The sequence below is a fragment of the Talpa occidentalis genome, unplaced genomic scaffold (genome assembly GCF_014898055.3).
Source record: "Talpa occidentalis isolate TD23 unplaced genomic scaffold, MPIMG_talOcc4v2.1 talOcc4.4, whole genome shotgun sequence".
Taxonomy (NCBI): Eukaryota; Metazoa; Chordata; class Mammalia; order Eulipotyphla; family Talpidae; genus Talpa; species Talpa occidentalis.
In genome coordinates, this window is record NW_023604295.1 from 106,169,932 (window position 1) to 106,188,969 (window position 19,038).

The window sequence follows — 19,038 nt, forward strand, 5'->3', positions numbered from 1 at the left end:
TACTCTTGGGGAGGGTTGGGGGGAGGAGGGAGGGAAGGAAGGGGGTGGGGTTGGGGGAGAGGAGCTGTTTTGCAGGATTCCCTCTACTCCATCCGGGTCTGCTGGGTGAGTCAGAGACCAAAGTCCAAATTTTAGAAAATGAATGAAGATACAAACTTTTCTCTCCTCTGACTTTAAAAAGCAGTTGCCTCAAAGTGCAAATCCTCTTTTGGTGGCACAGAATGAGGAAAGAGTGACCTGTCTTAGAGCCGGTGATTGTTTTGCCCCAGACTTCCTGATTCAGAGGGAAACTGTGCAGCACACAAAGGCCACAGAGGCAGTACAGCCTCTTACATAAATAAGTTACATAAATGAGAACCAGTTATGTAAATGTATAAAGCAGCAAACATGAATTATAACCATTCACAAATGCCAAGGAGAACACGGCAAGATTCCTCCTACAGTCCCATTTTCCCCCCTCACATTATCATAATTGTACCATTTTATTTCACACCAGAATCCCATGTGGTTGTCACATTTGTTAGGGGAAAAAAAAAAACCTCTGAAGGAGAAATGATACTTCACATTACTTTCTGAACCATACATTTTACTTTTGGGATTAATTCCTTAATAAAACCTGAATTAAACTATTTGATAATAAATACCTGCATGTTTATTAATTATAATTCTTGTGAACACAATAATTCTTGTGTATTTTACTCTTGTACCTTTAAAAGTTGATGTGGACAAGAATGTATCCCAAAAGTTAATGTCCATGTACAGAGGGTATGGGGCGAGGGTGGGGGTGAGGAGGGAGGGTTTCAAGTCTCAGATGAGTTTATGGGCATCTAATTTAAGTCATCCTACTTTGTCAGGGAAGTTAGTAATTTAAAGGGTTAGGATTAGATTCAAGTTTATGCTGGTAAATTAATATCAACAGTCCCCACCCCAAATGATTAGGAATTGCTCCTTGGGGCTTTGCTGCAATTTGCTTCAGGTCTAATATGAATGAAAAATAAATTTGTTTGCCTCTGCATCCTACTGGAACAGGGGTCTCAGTTTTTCCTGTTACCTTTTTCCTCACTCCCTTTGGGGCAATATATCTATAATTTTTTTGAAGTTACACAATCTGTTCAATGTGTAGTAGAAACACTAACTAAAAAGCAGTTTTTGAGCCTAGCTGCCTGTTCTGCATTACAAGGGATATTCATTAAAAGCCAATTTCAGACTTGACGTGCTCACGTTAATATTCTGTTAAGCTACTGCCTTTATTTTGGAAATCCCATATAAAATACTTCATAATAATGGAATGAAAGTTAGGTGATCTTAAAATCTCTGTACAATGTTAGCTGTGTAGTGTGAGGCAAGTACCTTGCCCTCTCTGGACCATTATTTCTAACCTTTGTAAAAGGTCTAAAAATTCTAAGCTACATCCAGCGTTAACAATCCAGGACCCTGTAATTAAATATATATTTTCAACAGAGAACCTTAAATCCACTGCCTTTAGTTTTAAAGGAAATGTAACCAATTATACCAAAAAAAAATCATTTTTCTTCTTCTCTTGGCAAAATTGCAGACCCTATTTGGGTTATAGTGATAATGGTAACAAGTGAAAAGCATTCATCCTGCTGTTTTCTCTTTTACAATGCCAAATTTAGGCCTTAGCCAACTGTGGGAAGTGATTGAGCTGTGGAGAATACAGCTGATACCTCAGATACCTGTGGGCCTCCTCCCTGGGATTAAGAGAAGTGAGTTGAGGGCCAGGGGAGTTTTAATCTGGACGGGCAGCAGCAACTTGGCACCAGGGAAAACTGTCTTGCCTCCTGTGGTGATCCACCTCAGGAACGTGGGTGGGCTTTTTGTTTCTAAAGTTGACCGACTCTGCACTTGAGGCACCAAGTCATCAGACTGACGTGGGGTGTCCTAGGCCTTCTGTCATCCGCTCCTCTGTAACTTGGGTCGTCACCTCACGAAAATGAAGTTGCACCTGACAACCTACAGACTACACGGAAGGCTCCTGCGGGGACGAGGGGCGGGTTCCCATTCAGGTGGCCCGTAGGTCGCGGGCGAGTTGGTGATTGGGACCTTAGATCCGCAAGGCCGGGCGCCCGGCAGACAAGCGCCCACGAGGCGGCTTTCACCGATAGGCCGAAAAGGTGGGGTGCCCCCGGCCGCAAGGCGAGGGGGATGGAGGTCCCAGTTCCTTCGGCTTTGTTCACCCACAAGCCGGGCCCATCTTTCGCGAGGAGCCAATCGGATCCCCGCTGGGGGATCATCTGACCGCGCGTCCCCGGCCAGGAGGGGCTTCGGCAGGGGCGGGGCCGGGCGCTCGGCGGCTCCGGGGCCGTGGCGCGGGCGGCGCGAGGGAGTCCCGGGCTCCTCCAGCAGCGCTCGGCCCCGCCCCGCGCCCGCCAGGCCCCGCCCCGGGGCTTCCCGGGCGCGCGCCGCCCCGCCGAGTCCGCGCGCCACGCCCCCTGCTCGCGGGCCGCGTGCGGAGCCGCGCGCCCCGGAGGCTCCGGGACCGTGGCGGCGGGCGGCGGCGGCGGCGGAGGAGCAGCCCTCCGCGGGCCATGTCTTCTCCGGCCGTGGCGAGGAGCTCCCCGGGCGGCAGCCAGGAGATGGCCCCCAGGCCGCGGGGCCAGGGCCGGTTCTGGGAAGTGGGCGGCGGCAGCGGCGAGCGGCTGGAGCGCGCGGCCGCGGAGTCGGAGCGCTGGGAGCTGCTGCTCCGCCGCGGCGAGCTGCTGGCGCTGGGCGGCCACCTGAAGGGAGCGCTGGAGGCGTACGCGGCCGCGCTGCGCCGCGGGGCCCCGGTCGGGCCCGAGTGCCTGGGCACCCTGGTGGACTGCCTGGTGCTCAACTACCGGCTCCGCCACGGGCTGGGCTGGAGCGCGACCCCGGGGGCCGAGGCGGACGCCGGCGCGGGCGGGCTGCTCAGCTGCCTGGGCTGCCGCGGCTTCCTGCACGAGCCGGTGACCGTGCCCTGCGGCCACAGCTACTGCCGCCGCTGCCTGCGGAGGGAGCTCCGCGCCCGCTGCCGCCTCTGCCGGGACCGGCTGCCGCCCGCCGCCGCCGCCGCGGATGCTGAGGGGACCGCCCCGCGGCCGCCGCCTCTGGCCGCCGCCATCGCCGGGTCGGGCTTCAGAACCAGCGTCGTCCTCAGCCACCTGGCCGAGAAGTGGTTCCCGGGCCAGCGGGCGCGAGCCCGGGCGGCCGGCCGGCTCGGGGAGCTGCTGCACCAGGGGCGCTACCGGGAGGCCCTGGCCGCCGCCTGCGAGGCGCTGCGAGCAGGTGATCGCGCGGGATGCGGCTCGGGCCCGGCCGACCCCACCCTCCCGGCCCCGACGGGCCGGCGCCCGGCTCCGCTCTGCGTCCCGGGGAGGTTCCTCTTCCCCGCCTGACCCCCGCTTGTCGGGTCTCGGGGTCCTCCGGGGTGCGGGAGGGGGCGGCGCCCCGGGGTGCTTCGGTCACAATGGGGATCGCCCTAGGAGCCGACTGTGACGCGGCGCGGGGAGGGGCACACGGGCGCGGGGTTCCCTCTGCCCCGGCCCGGCCGGTCGGGCGGGCGCACCCCGAGTCGAGTGTGGCCGGGCGAGGCCGCCCCGGCGCAGGATGGGCTGGGAGTTGGGTGGCCCGCGCGGCCGTTCGCTTCCTGCCGCGCTCTTTCCGGTAATTGGCCGCTCGGGCCGGGCCGGGCCGGGTCCCTGCGGGGGAACCGCAGCCTGGGCGGAGGGAGGATCCCCAGCCGAGGCCGAGCGGGCAGCGTTTACCTTGGTCTCCCACAAAAGTCACCGGGGCAATTGGAAGCCGCGGGAGGGCAGAATTGCATAAGCTGGGTGGGGGGGCGCGTTGTGTAACGGGTGACGTCGGGTGGGCGTGGCGGGAGCGCGGCGCCGGCACCCTGCACCCCGCGGCCGCGGGGCTGCGGGCGGGTGGCGGAGCCGCCCGGGGTGCTCAGAGCTAACCTGAGGGTGTCTGCAGAAGTGGTGCCTTTTGAGGGGTCCAACCTGCCGATTTAAAATCAGACTTATTTCATAAACACGTGTGCTTGCTTTCAAAGGCTAAATTTAGCGCACTGTGGAGATAAGTAGCCTCTGATGGAGTTGTTGGTCAGGCTTCTGTTTGCCTTTCCATTCTTGATCCAAGCTCTGGGGAGAGGCCCTGGAGGGCTTTGGTCTGTTTCTTTGCCTCCAGCAAGCATTTTGGAGCCCCTAACCTAGGTTAGCACTTTTCTTAAGATGTTTTGAAGCTATGGAAGGGAACACTGCCAAACTTAACTCTGGAAATTGAAAAGCCCTTCTTCAAATTGCTGTTTCTCCATGGGGGGCGGCTTGTAGCCGGTTCCCCACGCCCACCCCGCCATTACCTGGAACAATATTTGGAGTCATTTTTTGGTGGTCCCCAGTGGGGGTGGCGCTGGTACATCTAGTAGTTAGAGACCAGGGATGCTGCTAAACATCCAATATCGAACAGAGCAACTTCCCACACATTTATCAAACCCAGAATGTCAATAGTGTCACTGTCAAATCTTTCGTTAAATAGGCATATTTTGAGCCTAGTGTCTATATCAGCATGAAATAATATTTGGCAGTAGTTCCTGAAAAAGATATCTAAAATATAAACTAATGTCAAGTAAATTTATATGTTAACTATGTAATTAAAAGTATCTTCTTGTGTGTGTGTGGGGGGGGGGTCTTTTACCTTAAGGGCTTCATTTCCAGCTAATGAGGAGATATTGTGTTACTTAATACCTTTAGTGTTTAAAGGACAAACCTGGCAAATTTTCATGTTTTTTATCTTTGTGGGGAGTAGGCAGTTACATTGACCCAGAGCAAAAGAAAATTATCTGGAATACAAAATTCTGATGCAAACAACTCTATCTCTGTGGTGAATAGACTGAGAGTAGGGAAGCTGGACTTGGCAGTATAGATAACTTGATAATAAATAACTGGTCCACATTTTAAAAATAAAGAAGCAGAAACTGCTAAGGCATTGAAATGACTTGGGCACAGTCACACGACTAGCTGCTCTTGAGGCAACACTCTCCCCTCCAGTTTTAAATGTGGGACCAGCGTTCATCCTGCTTTTATTGGTCATCCCCTGAAATAGTTAACAAATTTCCAAGGAAGATTTCTTTTTTTTTTAATCACTAGCTTAAGCACATAAAATTTACCCACAGCACTCTTCAGTATTAATTACTACCTACTTAGCGATTTGACCTTTTAATGATTTGTCTATGTCCTAATCCATGGGAGAACATTAAACATATTTACTAATGAAGGTCTAACTTAATGTTTTATGGCCAGTAATCTTTTAATTAAGGCAGAGTTGAAGCCTGGGTTTAAGTATATTATTTTTAGTGGAAAAAGACATTGAAGATTCACTCCTTTTTTCAGTTTGCCCATTCAGCTGCTTCTAGTTTTGCAGGACAAGACCCTAGTCTCCTGACTTTCATCTTATTAGCCTGTTTTCCCCTGATAGGTCTTTCAGAAATTATTAATTCCATACTTGAAAATTTGTCTAAATGGAACCACTGAGGCGACATTTTTCATCCTTCAGTTTTTTAGTGTAAAGCAAGAGGAAAGTATCTTAGAACTCTAACATAGTTGGTAAAGTGCAGCTATTATGTGTGTAACAGTTTATAGGCATAAATAAAAGTCAGCTAGTAGACTCGTGAATCTGTACAGTTAGGCTTTAACTTTCTGAGAGACAGTTGGTTAGCTAGATGGGCAGTTGAAGTATTTTTGTATAGTTGTCCAGTTGTACTTATTAATGACGCTCTCAACATTGCTGAGTAAATACTATTAACTAGAAAAGGAGAATCTGGTCTACAGTTAGCCCACACACATCCAAATTTATCCCTGTCAACAAGAAAAAGCTTGGAAACCTTTGCCAAAATCAGAAGTTTCCCATTGAGATTACATAAGTTTCTGTTGAATTGAAATATATTTAGATAACATTTAATCCATTGATCTTTTGGTATTAACTTTCAGATGTTTCATAACTTTCTGTCTTTTTAGTATTCATGGATATTATATAAAAGTCTTTTCAGCAGTAAGTCTTTAAGAGTCTGTTGAAATGATCCCACTTTGCTATGCTTTTATTTTAATGAATTTTTCCAGACTTGCCTCCTCCCTGGGTACAGCCCTCTCCCCTTAGAAAAAGATAACAGAACAGTATGATTTACAGTTTAAAATGATTTTTTGAAAAGTTTACAAGGGTAGAATTTTTAAATAAAATACTTGGTGGAGGAAATTTTTGCTTTATTATTATTTATATAGTTATTGACTATTTTCACTATTTTTGCATCTTTTAAATCTAACTTCCACAATGAGTCCTGAGGGGTACTATTATCCTCAGAACAAAAGGGAGAGACTTGGAGAGAGATGCTGTGGTCTAGTGGTTTGAGCTGTTATGCTGGACGCTGACTGCGTGGGTTTAAATCCCATTGCAGCCCTCCACTTACTCTTGGACCCTGGGCCTGATGTCTACCCTGTTTTGGTTTCCTTGTCTGAATAGTGAGAATAATATCTACTTCACAGATATATACTAATCATAACCACCACCAAAAAGTGTTGTGAGAATTAAGTGTGTTAAAACACGTAAAGTGTTTTGTGAGTAAATGCCCAAGTAAATATTAATTAAAATATTTTTTAAAACTGTAAGTTATGCTACAGCAAGATGATGATTTTGCTAAAGTTAAAACCTAAACCTTGTGATTTTTAAGTTTTATTTTTTTTCTACCACATTAATATTACCATAGTGAAAGTTAAATTCTGATTCTGGCCTATCCATGTTAATTAGTAGTCATTGTCAGATTTCATCAATAAAATGCATATGCTACAAAGCTTCAGTTAGAAAAAGAGTAGTCAAATTACAAGTAAATACTGACTACATTTAAAGAAAATAAAAGGGATTTTTTATATCTTAACTGACTCCAAGAGACTTGAATCTAATCAATAAACAAACGTATGTCCTAATTTATTGTGCAGAAGACTTGAAACTGTAAGCACTGACATCTATCTGGTGTTTTATATTCACAAAATACATTCACTTGCATTATAACTGTTCCTCACAAAAGATCATGTGAGATAGGAAGGCAAGTTTTAGTATCTCTAATTCACAGATTTAAGAAAAGAGCTCCAAGAATTTTATGTGGCTTTTTAAAGGTAAATAAAGACCAAGCTGGAATTGAAAATAGAAACTGGCATATGGACATTGCTTCCAAATATAAAGTTGATGTTAACAAAATTGCGTAACATAATTCTTAGGTATTCTTTCTATTCATTTTATTGAGTACCTACTATATACTCAGCATTGTTTTGGGTGCTAGAAAGGCAGAAGTGAAGAAAAGTAAGTCCCTGTATGTATGGAGTATATTTTTTCTTTTAAAATTGCAGCAAATTCATATTTATTGAAAATCATTAGAGAATGGAACTTTTTGCTTCACTGACAAAAGCTTATATGCTGCTAATCTCTTCTCAATTCAGAAGGTAGTTTATTATTTCAATAATAGCATATTGTTACTGATAAAAAGATTAAAAAAGTTACATACATGTATAAGTGTCCTGTGTTAAGTCAACAATTTCCTTGCTTTTACCTTTGTTTTTTCATCAGATAATGCAAAATTTACCAAAACTCAGTTAATCTTAGATTTCTAGTTATTTTTATATTAACTTTCTCTTTATTCAGAATCATTTTTTTGTTTTCTGGAATATTTCTAAGAGGTTTGGCTAGATTCAAGTAAAATTGTAAGTGAATTTGTTTAGTACTTTGCTCATTCATTGCAAATTTTTTTTTTGATTTATTTGTTTATGCATACAAGAACTGGGGTACAGGCCAGAGGTGCGGGGTGTGAGAGGATTCACCAGAGACAGAGTGGGGAACAGTACACGCAGATTGACTGAAATACACTGCTGAAGGGAGTGGCAGGCGAGACAGGAGATGTCTGCCGCGCCATGTGGATAGCTCCCTGGTCGGGCTGCAGAGAGCTTCATAGACTCTTATTACTAGTCTTGTTCCCTAAGGATTGGGACTCTAGAGAACTCTGTTCCTCAGCACATGAATATATTGGACAATTTAATAATGTTCTCAGACGGGCAGCAGAACTTTATTTCAATTTTTTGTATTTGCCTCACAACACTGCATTACAGTGTCTAAGACAAGAGAAAATAAGAGCATGAATTGAGCTTAAGGAGACAGATTTTAATGATTCTCCCCTAGTTTAGCAAACATTAAAACCAGGATTTGAGGAAACAAAGAAAATGATGGAGGGAGCTCAGCATAGAGTTTAAAACTAATAAAGGCTATGCTCATACAGTGAAGAAATACAGTCTTAACAAATAGTGCTTACAATATACCAACCCTGTTCCAAGTAGTTTGTGCACACTGACTTACTCTCTTGAGGAATCCTGTGTGATGGGTACTGCTATTGGCATGGAGGCAAAAAGCAAAAACTTTGGAGCCAGATTGTTTAAGGTACAATCTTGATTCCATCACTTAACTAGCTGTTTGATTTTTTGGGTACAAGTTACTTGAAAACTCTTTAAGTGTTCAGGTCCCTTGTCTATAAAAAATGCTGACAATGGTAGTCCCACACAGGTATATTCCAGAGGTGGTAAATTATTTAGATAGTACGCAGTAAGTGATGTTTCTTAAACAAAAGTAAATTTCAAAATCATTCTTGGTTTTTATACCTGAGGAAACTGAGGTACAGAGGTCTTTAGTAGTTAGGTCACAGGGAAAGTGGAGGAGCCAGAAATAGAACCCAGGCAGTTTGAATTCACAGCTCATGCTCTTGATCTTTACAGTATGCTTAGAAGGAAGACTCGAATGAAAGATTTGGGGAGAAGATTGGTGAACTGAGTCTTATTGGATAAGAAAAAGCTATTCTGATGAAAGGAAAGTGGGGTAGCATGGCAGGAGAGAGCTCTGAGCAGAGAGGAGGTATGAACTAGGATGGTATATGAGGGACAGGATCAGTAGTAAGGTATTTTTGAGACAAAGTAGGGATTGATACTGATAGGAAAGCTGGACAGAAGGGCGGGCCTGGAGGAACTTGTATGTTACACTAAATAACTCCTTTTTTCTATAACATCATGAGGATATAGGTAATGGAAAATAGGAAGCTATTGCAATAGTATTAAGAAAGTTTTGGGAGCCTTAACTGGGGCTATTGGAAGAAGGGTTGAAAAAGACTAGGTTCAGATTTGAGAGAAACTATAGGTGGAATTGACAAAGTTAAGGATTTGACTTGGATGATCAGTGATATCATTAGTAGCGAGCACAGTGAGAACATGTATTTTGGGGTGGGAAACATAGTGTGTTTGAAGGCAGGTACTATAAGCAGTTGGAAATTTGATGGATCTGAAGGTAGGGTGAGAAAAGTAAGGGTAGAAAGAAGATTAGGGAGTTTAATCATGTTCGGTTCTATTAGTCCCGGTCATGTCTTAGTTTTTCTTTTTTATATTTTTTACATCATTTTTCATTTTTTTCACAATGTATGCATGTCTTAGTTTTTCTTTTTCAACAAATTGACGCTACAATATCCAGGCACTGGTAAAGCACTGTGGCTACCTGGCTGAGAGACAGCCCCTTTCCCTGATAGTGTTCACAGGGAAGTGAACTGTTCAGTGTCTTCAAGGCCATGTAGAGAGAGCATGCAGTAAATACTCATTGACTTTTCAAACTCGCGTTGATGGCTTGGCCAGGGCTGATTGCTTTTTTCACAAATGTCTTTATATGAAGGGTACATATTCTGTATGCTTCTGACTTCAGAATGGCCTCAGTTAGTGTACCTGGCTCTTTTTTAGCATTAGGAAGGGTTTGAAGTAACTAAGTGGGGTGGCTCTCATCTTTTGAAAACAGTATCGGGAATTTGAGTTTACCTGATGAGGCTCCCTGCAAAAAAAAAATGTCATTCAGTATAGTTATTGTATTAATGTTTGAAGCTCTCAATAAAACCATTACCTGTAAGGAATTTGGGAGCAAGAGTGTTGTAACATCTGACTCCTATCATCTCTACTTAGGATATACTTCTCTTATCCCAGTACACACTAACTTTTTAGGATCCCCTTTAAGGAGTCTCAAGAGCCTGAGTGTTTTTTGTGTGGAGAGGAGTGCAGAGAGGGAATGTACTCTTGCTTTGGTTAGAGTGGAGAAATTTGATATATTGAGTGGGTTTTTCTTTTTTTTTGATATTTTTTTTTTTTAAGATTTATTTATTTATACAAGCACTGGGTACAGTCAGAAGCACGGGAGGGTGAGAGAATTCACAAGAGCCAGAGCAGGGAGCAGAACAGGCAGACTGACGAAATACACTGCTGAGGGGAGCAGCGGGCGCGGCAGGAGAGGTCTGTGCGCCTTGTGGACCCTCGCAGGTGGCCGGGGATTGAACTGCGCTGCAGAGGCTGTGAGCAGCTTCGCAGCCCAGCGTTCAACCGCTGCGCCACCAGGGAGGCCCTGAGTGGGTTTTTCAAAGACAGAGTTCTTCTCATTTACTTCCTTCAGTACTGCCTTAAAGGAAGTGTAACCTAAGTGACTACTGAGATTTGATAAAAAGGCTCTGATAGTCAGCAGTTCTGAATGGGCACAACATCAAGTATGATGCTGTGGGGACTTGCTGTTAAAAAAAAAAACAAACTTGGGGGGAAAAAAAAAACAACAAAAACCAACCCAGTAAGTGATCCAGGAGTGGAATAAGTTGCCTGTTGAGACAGAGTTTCCTCCCCTGGAAGTCCTGGAGAGGACAGGGTGGTCTCTGGGATCCTCTCTAAAATACCCCAGCTGTGGATGGAGAGCTGCACGTCCTGGGCCACAGACCTTCACAGCTCAGGGGTTTTGATGCTGATGTGTTTAATGCTTACTCTTGGCACATACTAGTCTCTATTGTCTGAACTATAGTTATGCTTGTTAGGTCAGGATTACATGATGACTGTTTGACAATAAAGTAAAAATCTTTAGATTTGTGAGCTTCTTAAAGACTGTCAAAGTGAACTCTTGAACACTTAGAGTCTAGCTTTGTGTTACAACTCTTAATTCTTGATTGATTAATCATATTGAACTTTCAATTTCTCTGCTTTTTTGGTTCAGGAATAATGATTTACAATTACATTGCTTTGGAATAGACACCAAGAAAAGGCAAAATACTCTTGACGTGTCTTTTTTTATTTAGAAAGTAAGAAATATTTTCATGAAATGTTAATTTCATTCTTTACAAATTTTCATTAGTATAAATTTGATATAATTCCAATTCTTAAGCACCAGCAGTTGAAAGAGGGCTCTCTAATTGTTAAATTGAGAGTTATCTTTAGAAAACAGTCATTTAAGGGGCCTCCCTGGTGGCGCAGGGGGTTAAGACGCAACCTATGAAGCTGTCCACAGCCACTGCAGCACAAGTTCGATCCCTGGGCAGGGAGCAACCCACATGGTGCAGCAGACCTCTCCTGTCTCTCCTGCTGCTCCCCTCAGCAGTGTATTTCAGTTAATCTGCCTGTTAATGAGACATTACAGGTCTTTATACCCATTTCACAAGGAGTACATTATAACCATACAATTTTAAAGGCTTCAAAGATTAAAGCTTTAAATAAGAGTCAATCTAATGTTGTAGATGTCATTAGTTTCTGGCTTAGACTTCAGTATCAGAATCTATTTATCTGTAGTAATTGATTATAGTATCATAGGTGAGCCAACTAGTGCTTACAATTCTCACATTGGATACTAAATGATTTGTCAAGTAGAGATGCAGAGGTTAGTGAGATTATCAAAGATTTCTCCTCAGAAATATTTGAAATTAAGTCTGTTTGGGACTATCCAATATAATTCTTGCTAATGGCAGTAATTAAAATTCTGAGATCTTAAGAATACTGATTCTTACCAAACCATTTCCTCCAGACTGCTATATAGCCTCATGAAATAAAGCCCTGGTCAGTCTTTTTGGCATGGGAATACCATGTCCAGTAGTTAAACTTACAGTTGTTTATGGGGATTTAGAAATTAGGATATAGAAAAATTAAAATTTGTAGTACAAAAGTAAATCCAAAATACCCAAGACTATGTCTTTTAAATCTTTATAGAGGGCCCTGTTTTAAGAAAATGTTTTCTTAGAAGTAATGACTGTTATAGAAGTATTTCCATTACAAGTAGATCAGTGGATTAAGGTTTTTTTTTGTTTTTTGTTTTTTTTGGATTAAGGTATTCTTGAAAACACAGTTTCCTCCATTAAAATAATCTATTTTTCGTGGCTTGATGTAACTTCTAGATAAGATTCAGCATGTACTTGGGTTATACCTATATACTATACTTGGTTCACAACCTTAACTAAATCAGTTATTAATGTAGTGTGATCTATTTTGTGGAAAATAGTCTTTTATCAATAATCAGATCTTTATGAAATATTTCAGAGCCCAGTGACTTGACTCTGAAAGTTTACAGAGCTGAATCATATGCTGGTCTCCAAGAGTTTAAAGCAGCCATAGAAGATTTAAATGCAGTTCTCTTTCAACTGCCAAATTGGCCTGAGGTAAATTCACTGTTTTGTATTTGCATAAATTTAAAAATTTCAACTGTAAGGAACATGCATTCAATTATGACTTTAAGTTTTAACAGAATGGTTGGTTAACTCTTTAGATAAAATAGAGTTCTAGAAATCTGGGGTCAATATTTTGGGTGGATGAACATCGTGTGGCAATATTTTAAATTATGAAAAGGTTTTCTTTAATAACTAAAGAAGAACCTGAATTCAAGCCACAGAAAAAAATATTATACAGAATTGGCCTTGGAGTTACATCTGTCCTACTGTTAAGATGGATCCAAACTGGACATCAGTGGAGGAGGTTTATTTGTGAAAAGAAAAGAGCTCCTTGAAGCTGGGTGTTGGAGACATTGTAATGGGAATTGGATGATTGGGCAGTGATTTAATGTAAGAAATGGGGACAAAGAAAGTTGCCGTGCCACGATGGTTTTAAGAAAGACATGAGGCATGCATATAATGTATAATCCTTTATGAATTATTTTTATAAAAATAATTTATCAAAAATTTGCCAAAGCAAATCATTCCATCTCCCGTAACATGTTCTTTAACTGGAAGTCAGTCTTATATGTCAATTATTCCTCCATTCAAGGTTGTGTCTTTGAGAACACTATAGTAAGGATGCTGTAAAAATTATTAATGGGGAAACTGAATCAGTCCCTTGCTGGTATGACTGGTTAGTGTAAGGCAAATATATATTAAGAGAGTGGATGATCTGTCAAGATAGATTTAAACCTGTTTGAAAAAGAAAGAACCCTCTGGACTTAATCACTGAAGTGATATAATTGGAAGTACGGTTTTGAAGTTATTTTCTGGGCCTCATTTCTCCCCTAGGTAGCTTCTCTAGGGTAATGTGTAAATATATCTTTAAAATGCTTTACGGTCCTTAGAGTCCAAACTCCCCAGAGTTTCAATTTCTGAGCAGGCTTTTTTTTTTTTAATCCTTGTATTGATTTTTTAAAAAACAATTCTATCTCTAACGGTTGTGCATCTGTGCTTTTTTATTCAAGGTCTACTTCAGGAAAGGAAAAGTACTCCATGATGCTGGTTTTTTAGGTGATGCCTTACAACTGTTTCTTCAGTGCTTAGCCCTTGATGAAGATTTTGCACCTGCAAAGCTAGAAGTAGAAAAGGTAATCAGTTTACTAACTCTGAGACAGAGCTAAATAACAGTTTAAAAAAAAATACTAAATAATGTTTTTCTGGACAATATAGAGTTTTTTGTTTTTGCTTAGGGTATCATAAATATATATGTACATGTCTAATCGAGGGCTCTTTATCCTCTCTCAAATGTCAACATTTCTTCATTTCTTTTCTTTTTTTTTTTTTTTTAAAGATTGATTTATTTATACAAGCACTGGGTACAGTCAGAAGTGCGGGAGGGTGAGAGAATTCACCAGAGCCAGAGCGGGGAACAGAGCAGACAGACTGACGAAATACACTGCTGAGGGGAGCAGCGGACGCGGCAGGAGAGGTCTGTCACACCATGTGGGACCCTCGCCAGCGGCCGGGGATCGAACCAGCGCTGCAGAGGCTGCAGGCAGCTTTGCAGCCCAGCACTCAACCGCTGCGCCACCAGGGGAGGCCCAACATTTATTTTCAGTATAATCACTACAGAATATATAGCTGTAATGGGAAATTCTAGTCCTTTGTCTTTAATGCCTTTTTTGAGTCGATAAAGGAAATTTGCCCAGTTTGTAGTTTCAGCAGAAATGTAAAAACCTATAAGTTTGTAAAATGTTTGTTCGTTAAGTGGGGTATTGCTTGAATCTTCTGACCTTGCAATGCCTTGCAATAAAAGAAACATAACACTAAAAAAATGAAAAAACAATAATAATAAAAATGCTAATTAGAAAGTTGGCATAAGAACATAAGGAGTTCATAAGTCAAATTTAGTCACAGTTTCAAAAGTGATTTTCAGGTTCATATATTTAGTGTATGAAATTCTTACCAAAATCAAAACATTCCTTCACAGATATTTGAATGTATTGTTTTGGTTAGTTAAATTTAGATGTCCCCTAATTGTTTGTTTGATCCTAGCCAGACTAAATATCCTTAATTAAACATTGTTGTCATGATGTGCCTTCTAAGGAATTTTTATTGGCCTGACTTTTGCCTTTCATTTCAGGTCTAAACTTTGCTTAGTCTCCACAGCTGCTGATAGTAAACCGGTTTAGCCTCATTTTTCTCAGCATTTCATTTATCACTTTCCTGAGTTTGTTTTGTGATGTGTTAGTAGGTGTTAATTTAAAAACAGGGAAGGGGATTTTCTGATCAAATGACTTTGGGAAACATTGGGTTTAAACAGGTTTCTTCAGAACTTCTCAAGAGTGTTTGCTGTGCTATGCATTCAACTTTTGTGAGACTTGTTCACAGAACATCTGGAAGGACTAGAGTCTTCAGAATTTATTTTGGGGAAACTATCAACCTTAACACAATTTCAGTGCCCAGTCATGATACTCTCCTTAGCATCTTCAAAATATGCCACACTTTACTACATTTTTGGTTTCTTAGACTGTGGAGTTTTGTTAGAATCACTTGTTGTACATGCTAAATGGAAAGATTCCTGGGCCTGTACCACAGGCCTTTGAAATCAGAATCTTTGGCATTGAGGTATAATATAATTTAACAAGCACTGAAGGAGATTCTTATGTACTCTGAACTATGAGAACTTTGAAATTTTTCTCAGAACCCAAATGCTTTATGAATCCAGCTGATATTGGAATGTCCTCTGTGAGGTGTATTTGCCATTCTAGCCTACTGATTTTTTTTAAAGATTTATTTATTTATACATAAAGAACTGGGGTACAGGCCAGAGGTGTGGGGTGTGAGAGGAGTCACCAGAGACAGAGTGGGGAACAGAACAGGCAGATTGACTGAAAAACACTGCTGAGGGGCGCAGCAGGTGAGTCAGGAGAGGTCTGCTGTGCCATGTGGGTCAGCTTCCTGGCCGGGGGCCGAACTTGTGCTGCAGATAGCTTCATAGGTTGCATCTTAACCCCTGTACCACCAAGGAGGTCCTTCTAGCCTACTGATTTAACCAAATAATTGTTTATTGTTGTGTGTTTTATGAATGTTCTGTATATGTTAGTATTATGACCCTAGTGAGTGGGTTTATAATTTTGCATTTTTCATGCTGCAGGATATTCTTATATTTTCCTAAATATTTGTCTGTTGGTTAACAAGGCTAGGTAAATGCAAAACAATTCATGCTTTGAAATACTTGTTTTTCTCCAGTACACTTTTTGTAAATTGTTATATAATTTACATCTAATGAAATGATACAGACTATTTCCAATACCTTAAGAATGTTCCTTTATCTCCTTTTCAGGCAACTAGTGAGCATCTTTGTGTCTGGCCTTTTTTGCTCAACATATTTTTGAGATGCATCCAGCAATTTTTCTTTTTTACTGTTCACTTCGTATTCCATAGTATGAACTTACCACACTTTGTAGTGATTGTGTAATTTTCATTTGGATTATTTCTAGCTGCTTCTGTGAATATTCTTTTACAAGTCATTTTGTGGACATATGCTCTGTATCTCTTTGATAAATAACCTAGTGGTGTTGCTAGGATCTAGAGTAGATGTATGTTTAATACTTTTTTTAAACTGGCAAAAAAGTAAAAAACCTACAGATTTGTAAATATTTGTTCATTAAATGATGTAGTGCTTTAATGCTTACCAGTGATGCACACTTTTAATTACATTGTCTTTGTTTCCTTTTGCTTTGCATTGTAATGATTCATGAATAATTTTGATTTTTTTATTGAAGATAGTATATTTGAAAACCCAAACCTCCATATTTATATTTTAGGAAATGCTGTGCTGTATGTATTAATTTAGCAGCTTATTTGACAACAAAAAACACTGAATACCTTTCATTTCGTTCTAGCTAGTTTCATTCTAGCCCCTATCTTTTGTTCCAATAAGAGTTTTAGATGTACTCGTAATAAATGTATACCTGAAATTTTGAAACAGTAGCTACCTTCCTGTTTAACTTACATCTTTTTGGAATAACTGCCATTTGGTGCTTCCAACCAAGTGCCGGGCTGTGGTGATGGCCAGGGCAGGTTAACAGTTCCGCTGAAGCTAAATTCAGTGTAAATACATGGAATTTTAGAGTTTTGTAGTGAAAGGTCTAAGTTCTTTGCTTCACATGAACACTCTAAGTACACTCTTAAAATATACATTGGAGTGAACCATGAACTATTTCGACAGAGTAAGACTCAATGATGTTCAAAGATAAATATTTTCTTTTCTTTTTTTTTAAGATTTCTCCTTTTTTTATAATCTTATAATCTTTCTTTAAAAAAGGCAACCTTTACCTTGGATACCTTCCCAGGATACCAGTCTAACCATTCTCATGCCTTCCTTTTGAATCATTTCTTTGAAATGAATCATACCATTGCGGCACACCTTGGTTTTGGAAGATTTTTTAATCAGCTTGTCAGTTCTATATTATTATTAATAATTGATTGCTTTCCTGTTCATGAAAAACTGCTACAGATTTTGTAAAAATTCTTAAACATTAGGTAAATTATTCTTAATCAGATATTTTAATTTTCCTTAATTGTATATTTCTCTTACAGATTTTATGTGATTTATTATCACCTGAAAACTTAAAAGAAGGCCTGAAGGACTCTTCTTGGAGTTCATTATCATGTATTAAAAACAAACCTTTTGGTTTTCCTTTAGTAATGGAAGAGTCTCATTCTCCCAGTGAGCTTAACTCAGAGCAGGTAAGGTATGAGAAAAGATTATCAAGGGTTCAAGTGTATGTTCTTGACAAGTTAAGATCTTCACTTTTCCTCATTTCAAGTACTAGCCTCTAACAAACTTTAGCCTGGTAAGTGCTGTCTTAATAGGATTTGTCTGTAACTTTTTATTTTATACTAAAATCTTTAAAATGTTCTTTAATCATAGTTTAAAGTCACTTGAATGTCAGAAAACTTTTAGTCTCTAAGAAAATGTAGAATATTTTATTTATTTTAGTTTCCTTAGAGTAGGAACAACTCTAAGCATAACTCTAAACATTATTATAACATAATTCATCTTGATGTCTAGATTTATATAAGGATGGCAAAAAGTATTTGCTTGCCTGGGTTTAGAATTAAAAGTTAATGATGAGGGCCTCCCTGGTGGCGCAGCGGTTGAGCGCTGGGTTGCGAAGCTGCCCGCAGCCTCTGCACCGCCGGTTCGATCCCCGGCTGCTCCCCAGCCACCAGAGGAGGGTCCCACATGGCGCACAGACCTCTCCTGCCGCCCGCTGCTCCCCTCAGCAGTGTACTTCGGTCCTTCTGCCTGCTCTGCTCCCCGCTCTGGCTCTGGTGAATTCTCTCACCCTCCCGCGCTTCTGACTGTACCCAGTGCATGTATAAACAAAAACCAAACCAACAAATAAATAAATAAAAAAAACTTGCCTCTATTAAAAAAAAAAAAAAAAAAAGTTAATGATGATAAATGAACTATGAAATGAACATTATGAGGCATCAAAATTTTGTTTCCATTTGACTCTTATTGAGAATAGGGAATAGTAAAGAAATGTAGTTACTCTTTTTTATTGTAATTTTGTAGAATGAAGAAATACCAGAGGTCACTTCAGAGCCTGTCAAAGGAAGCTTAAACCGTGCTCTGTCAGCACAGGCTATAAACTCAACAGAAATGCCTGCCAGAGAGGATTGTTTGAAAAGAGTGTCCTCAGAACCTTTGCTCTCTGTTCAAGAAAAAGGTGCTCTGTTAAAAAGAAAGTTGTCTCTTGTAGAGCAGGATGTAATTGTAAGTGAAGATGGAAGAAATAAACTTAAAAAACAAGGAGGTAAAAATTCACTGCTTTTATATATGTTTATTTATTTAGAATGACCTTTAAACTTTTTCCTAAAGAAAGCCCTATCTTTGTTTTAATAGAAACTACCTGTACATTTTCATTAACTTATGGTGACATCCCAGAAGAATTAATAGATGTCTCAGATTTTGAGTGTTCTCTCTGCATGAGGTAAGTATATGAAACTTTGTAAGAGGTGAATATTTTCTATTAATATAATTGAACTACAGACCAGATAAAAGTAATAATAGGTGATATAATGTAACAGAATACTGGATTAAAAATCAAAAGATAGTCATAGGTTTTTCCCACCTTGGACAAATAACAATCTCTGAACCCTTTGTTTTCCTTGCTTAAGAAAGTGTGGTCAGTATTTGCAGAGTCCATATTGCAGTATTATAAGAATACAGTAACTTAATTATAAAAAAAATATGGGAAATTATAAACTACTACAGAAGTTAAATGTATTATTACTGAAACTTAGCTATAGACATTTTTTTAGGAATTGGTTTCTGCATATTGTGAAATGATTGTCACAATAAGTTCAGCCAATATCCATGGTCTCATAAAGATAAAATTATATACAAAGACTACATAATTATGTTCAGTATGTATTTGATTGTCTTGTTTATGTATCTTACCCATAAAGTCATGTTAAAGTAACATTGAGTAAGGTGAGGGGATTAGACCAGATGATTGATTTCTATAGTT

General features: G+C 40.9%; 1 protein-coding gene across 3 annotated transcripts in view; it reads left to right on the top strand.

Annotated features, from left to right (window-relative positions):
- Positions 1–2,435: 2,435 nt before the first annotated feature.
- Positions 2,436–19,038, top strand: part of LONRF1 (LON peptidase N-terminal domain and ring finger 1) — a 36,408-nt gene continuing 19,805 nt past the window's right edge. For 2 of the 3 annotated variants that reach the window (XR_008553961.1, XM_054700831.1), the window contains exons 1-6: positions 2,550–3,267; positions 12,378–12,496; positions 13,516–13,638; positions 17,096–17,245; positions 18,081–18,321; positions 18,411–18,498. Coding sequence is in view for 2 of the 3 variants with exons in the window: in XM_054700831.1 (XP_054556806.1) it covers positions 2,550–3,267; positions 12,378–12,496; positions 13,516–13,638; positions 17,096–17,245; positions 18,081–18,321; positions 18,411–18,498 (1,439 nt within the window). In the remaining variant the exon portion in view is untranslated. Of the gene's footprint in view, positions 3,268–12,377; positions 12,497–13,515; positions 13,639–17,095; positions 17,246–18,080; positions 18,322–18,410; positions 18,499–19,038 lie in introns of all 3 variants that reach the window. The other variant, XM_037525987.2, reaches the window with a different exon arrangement.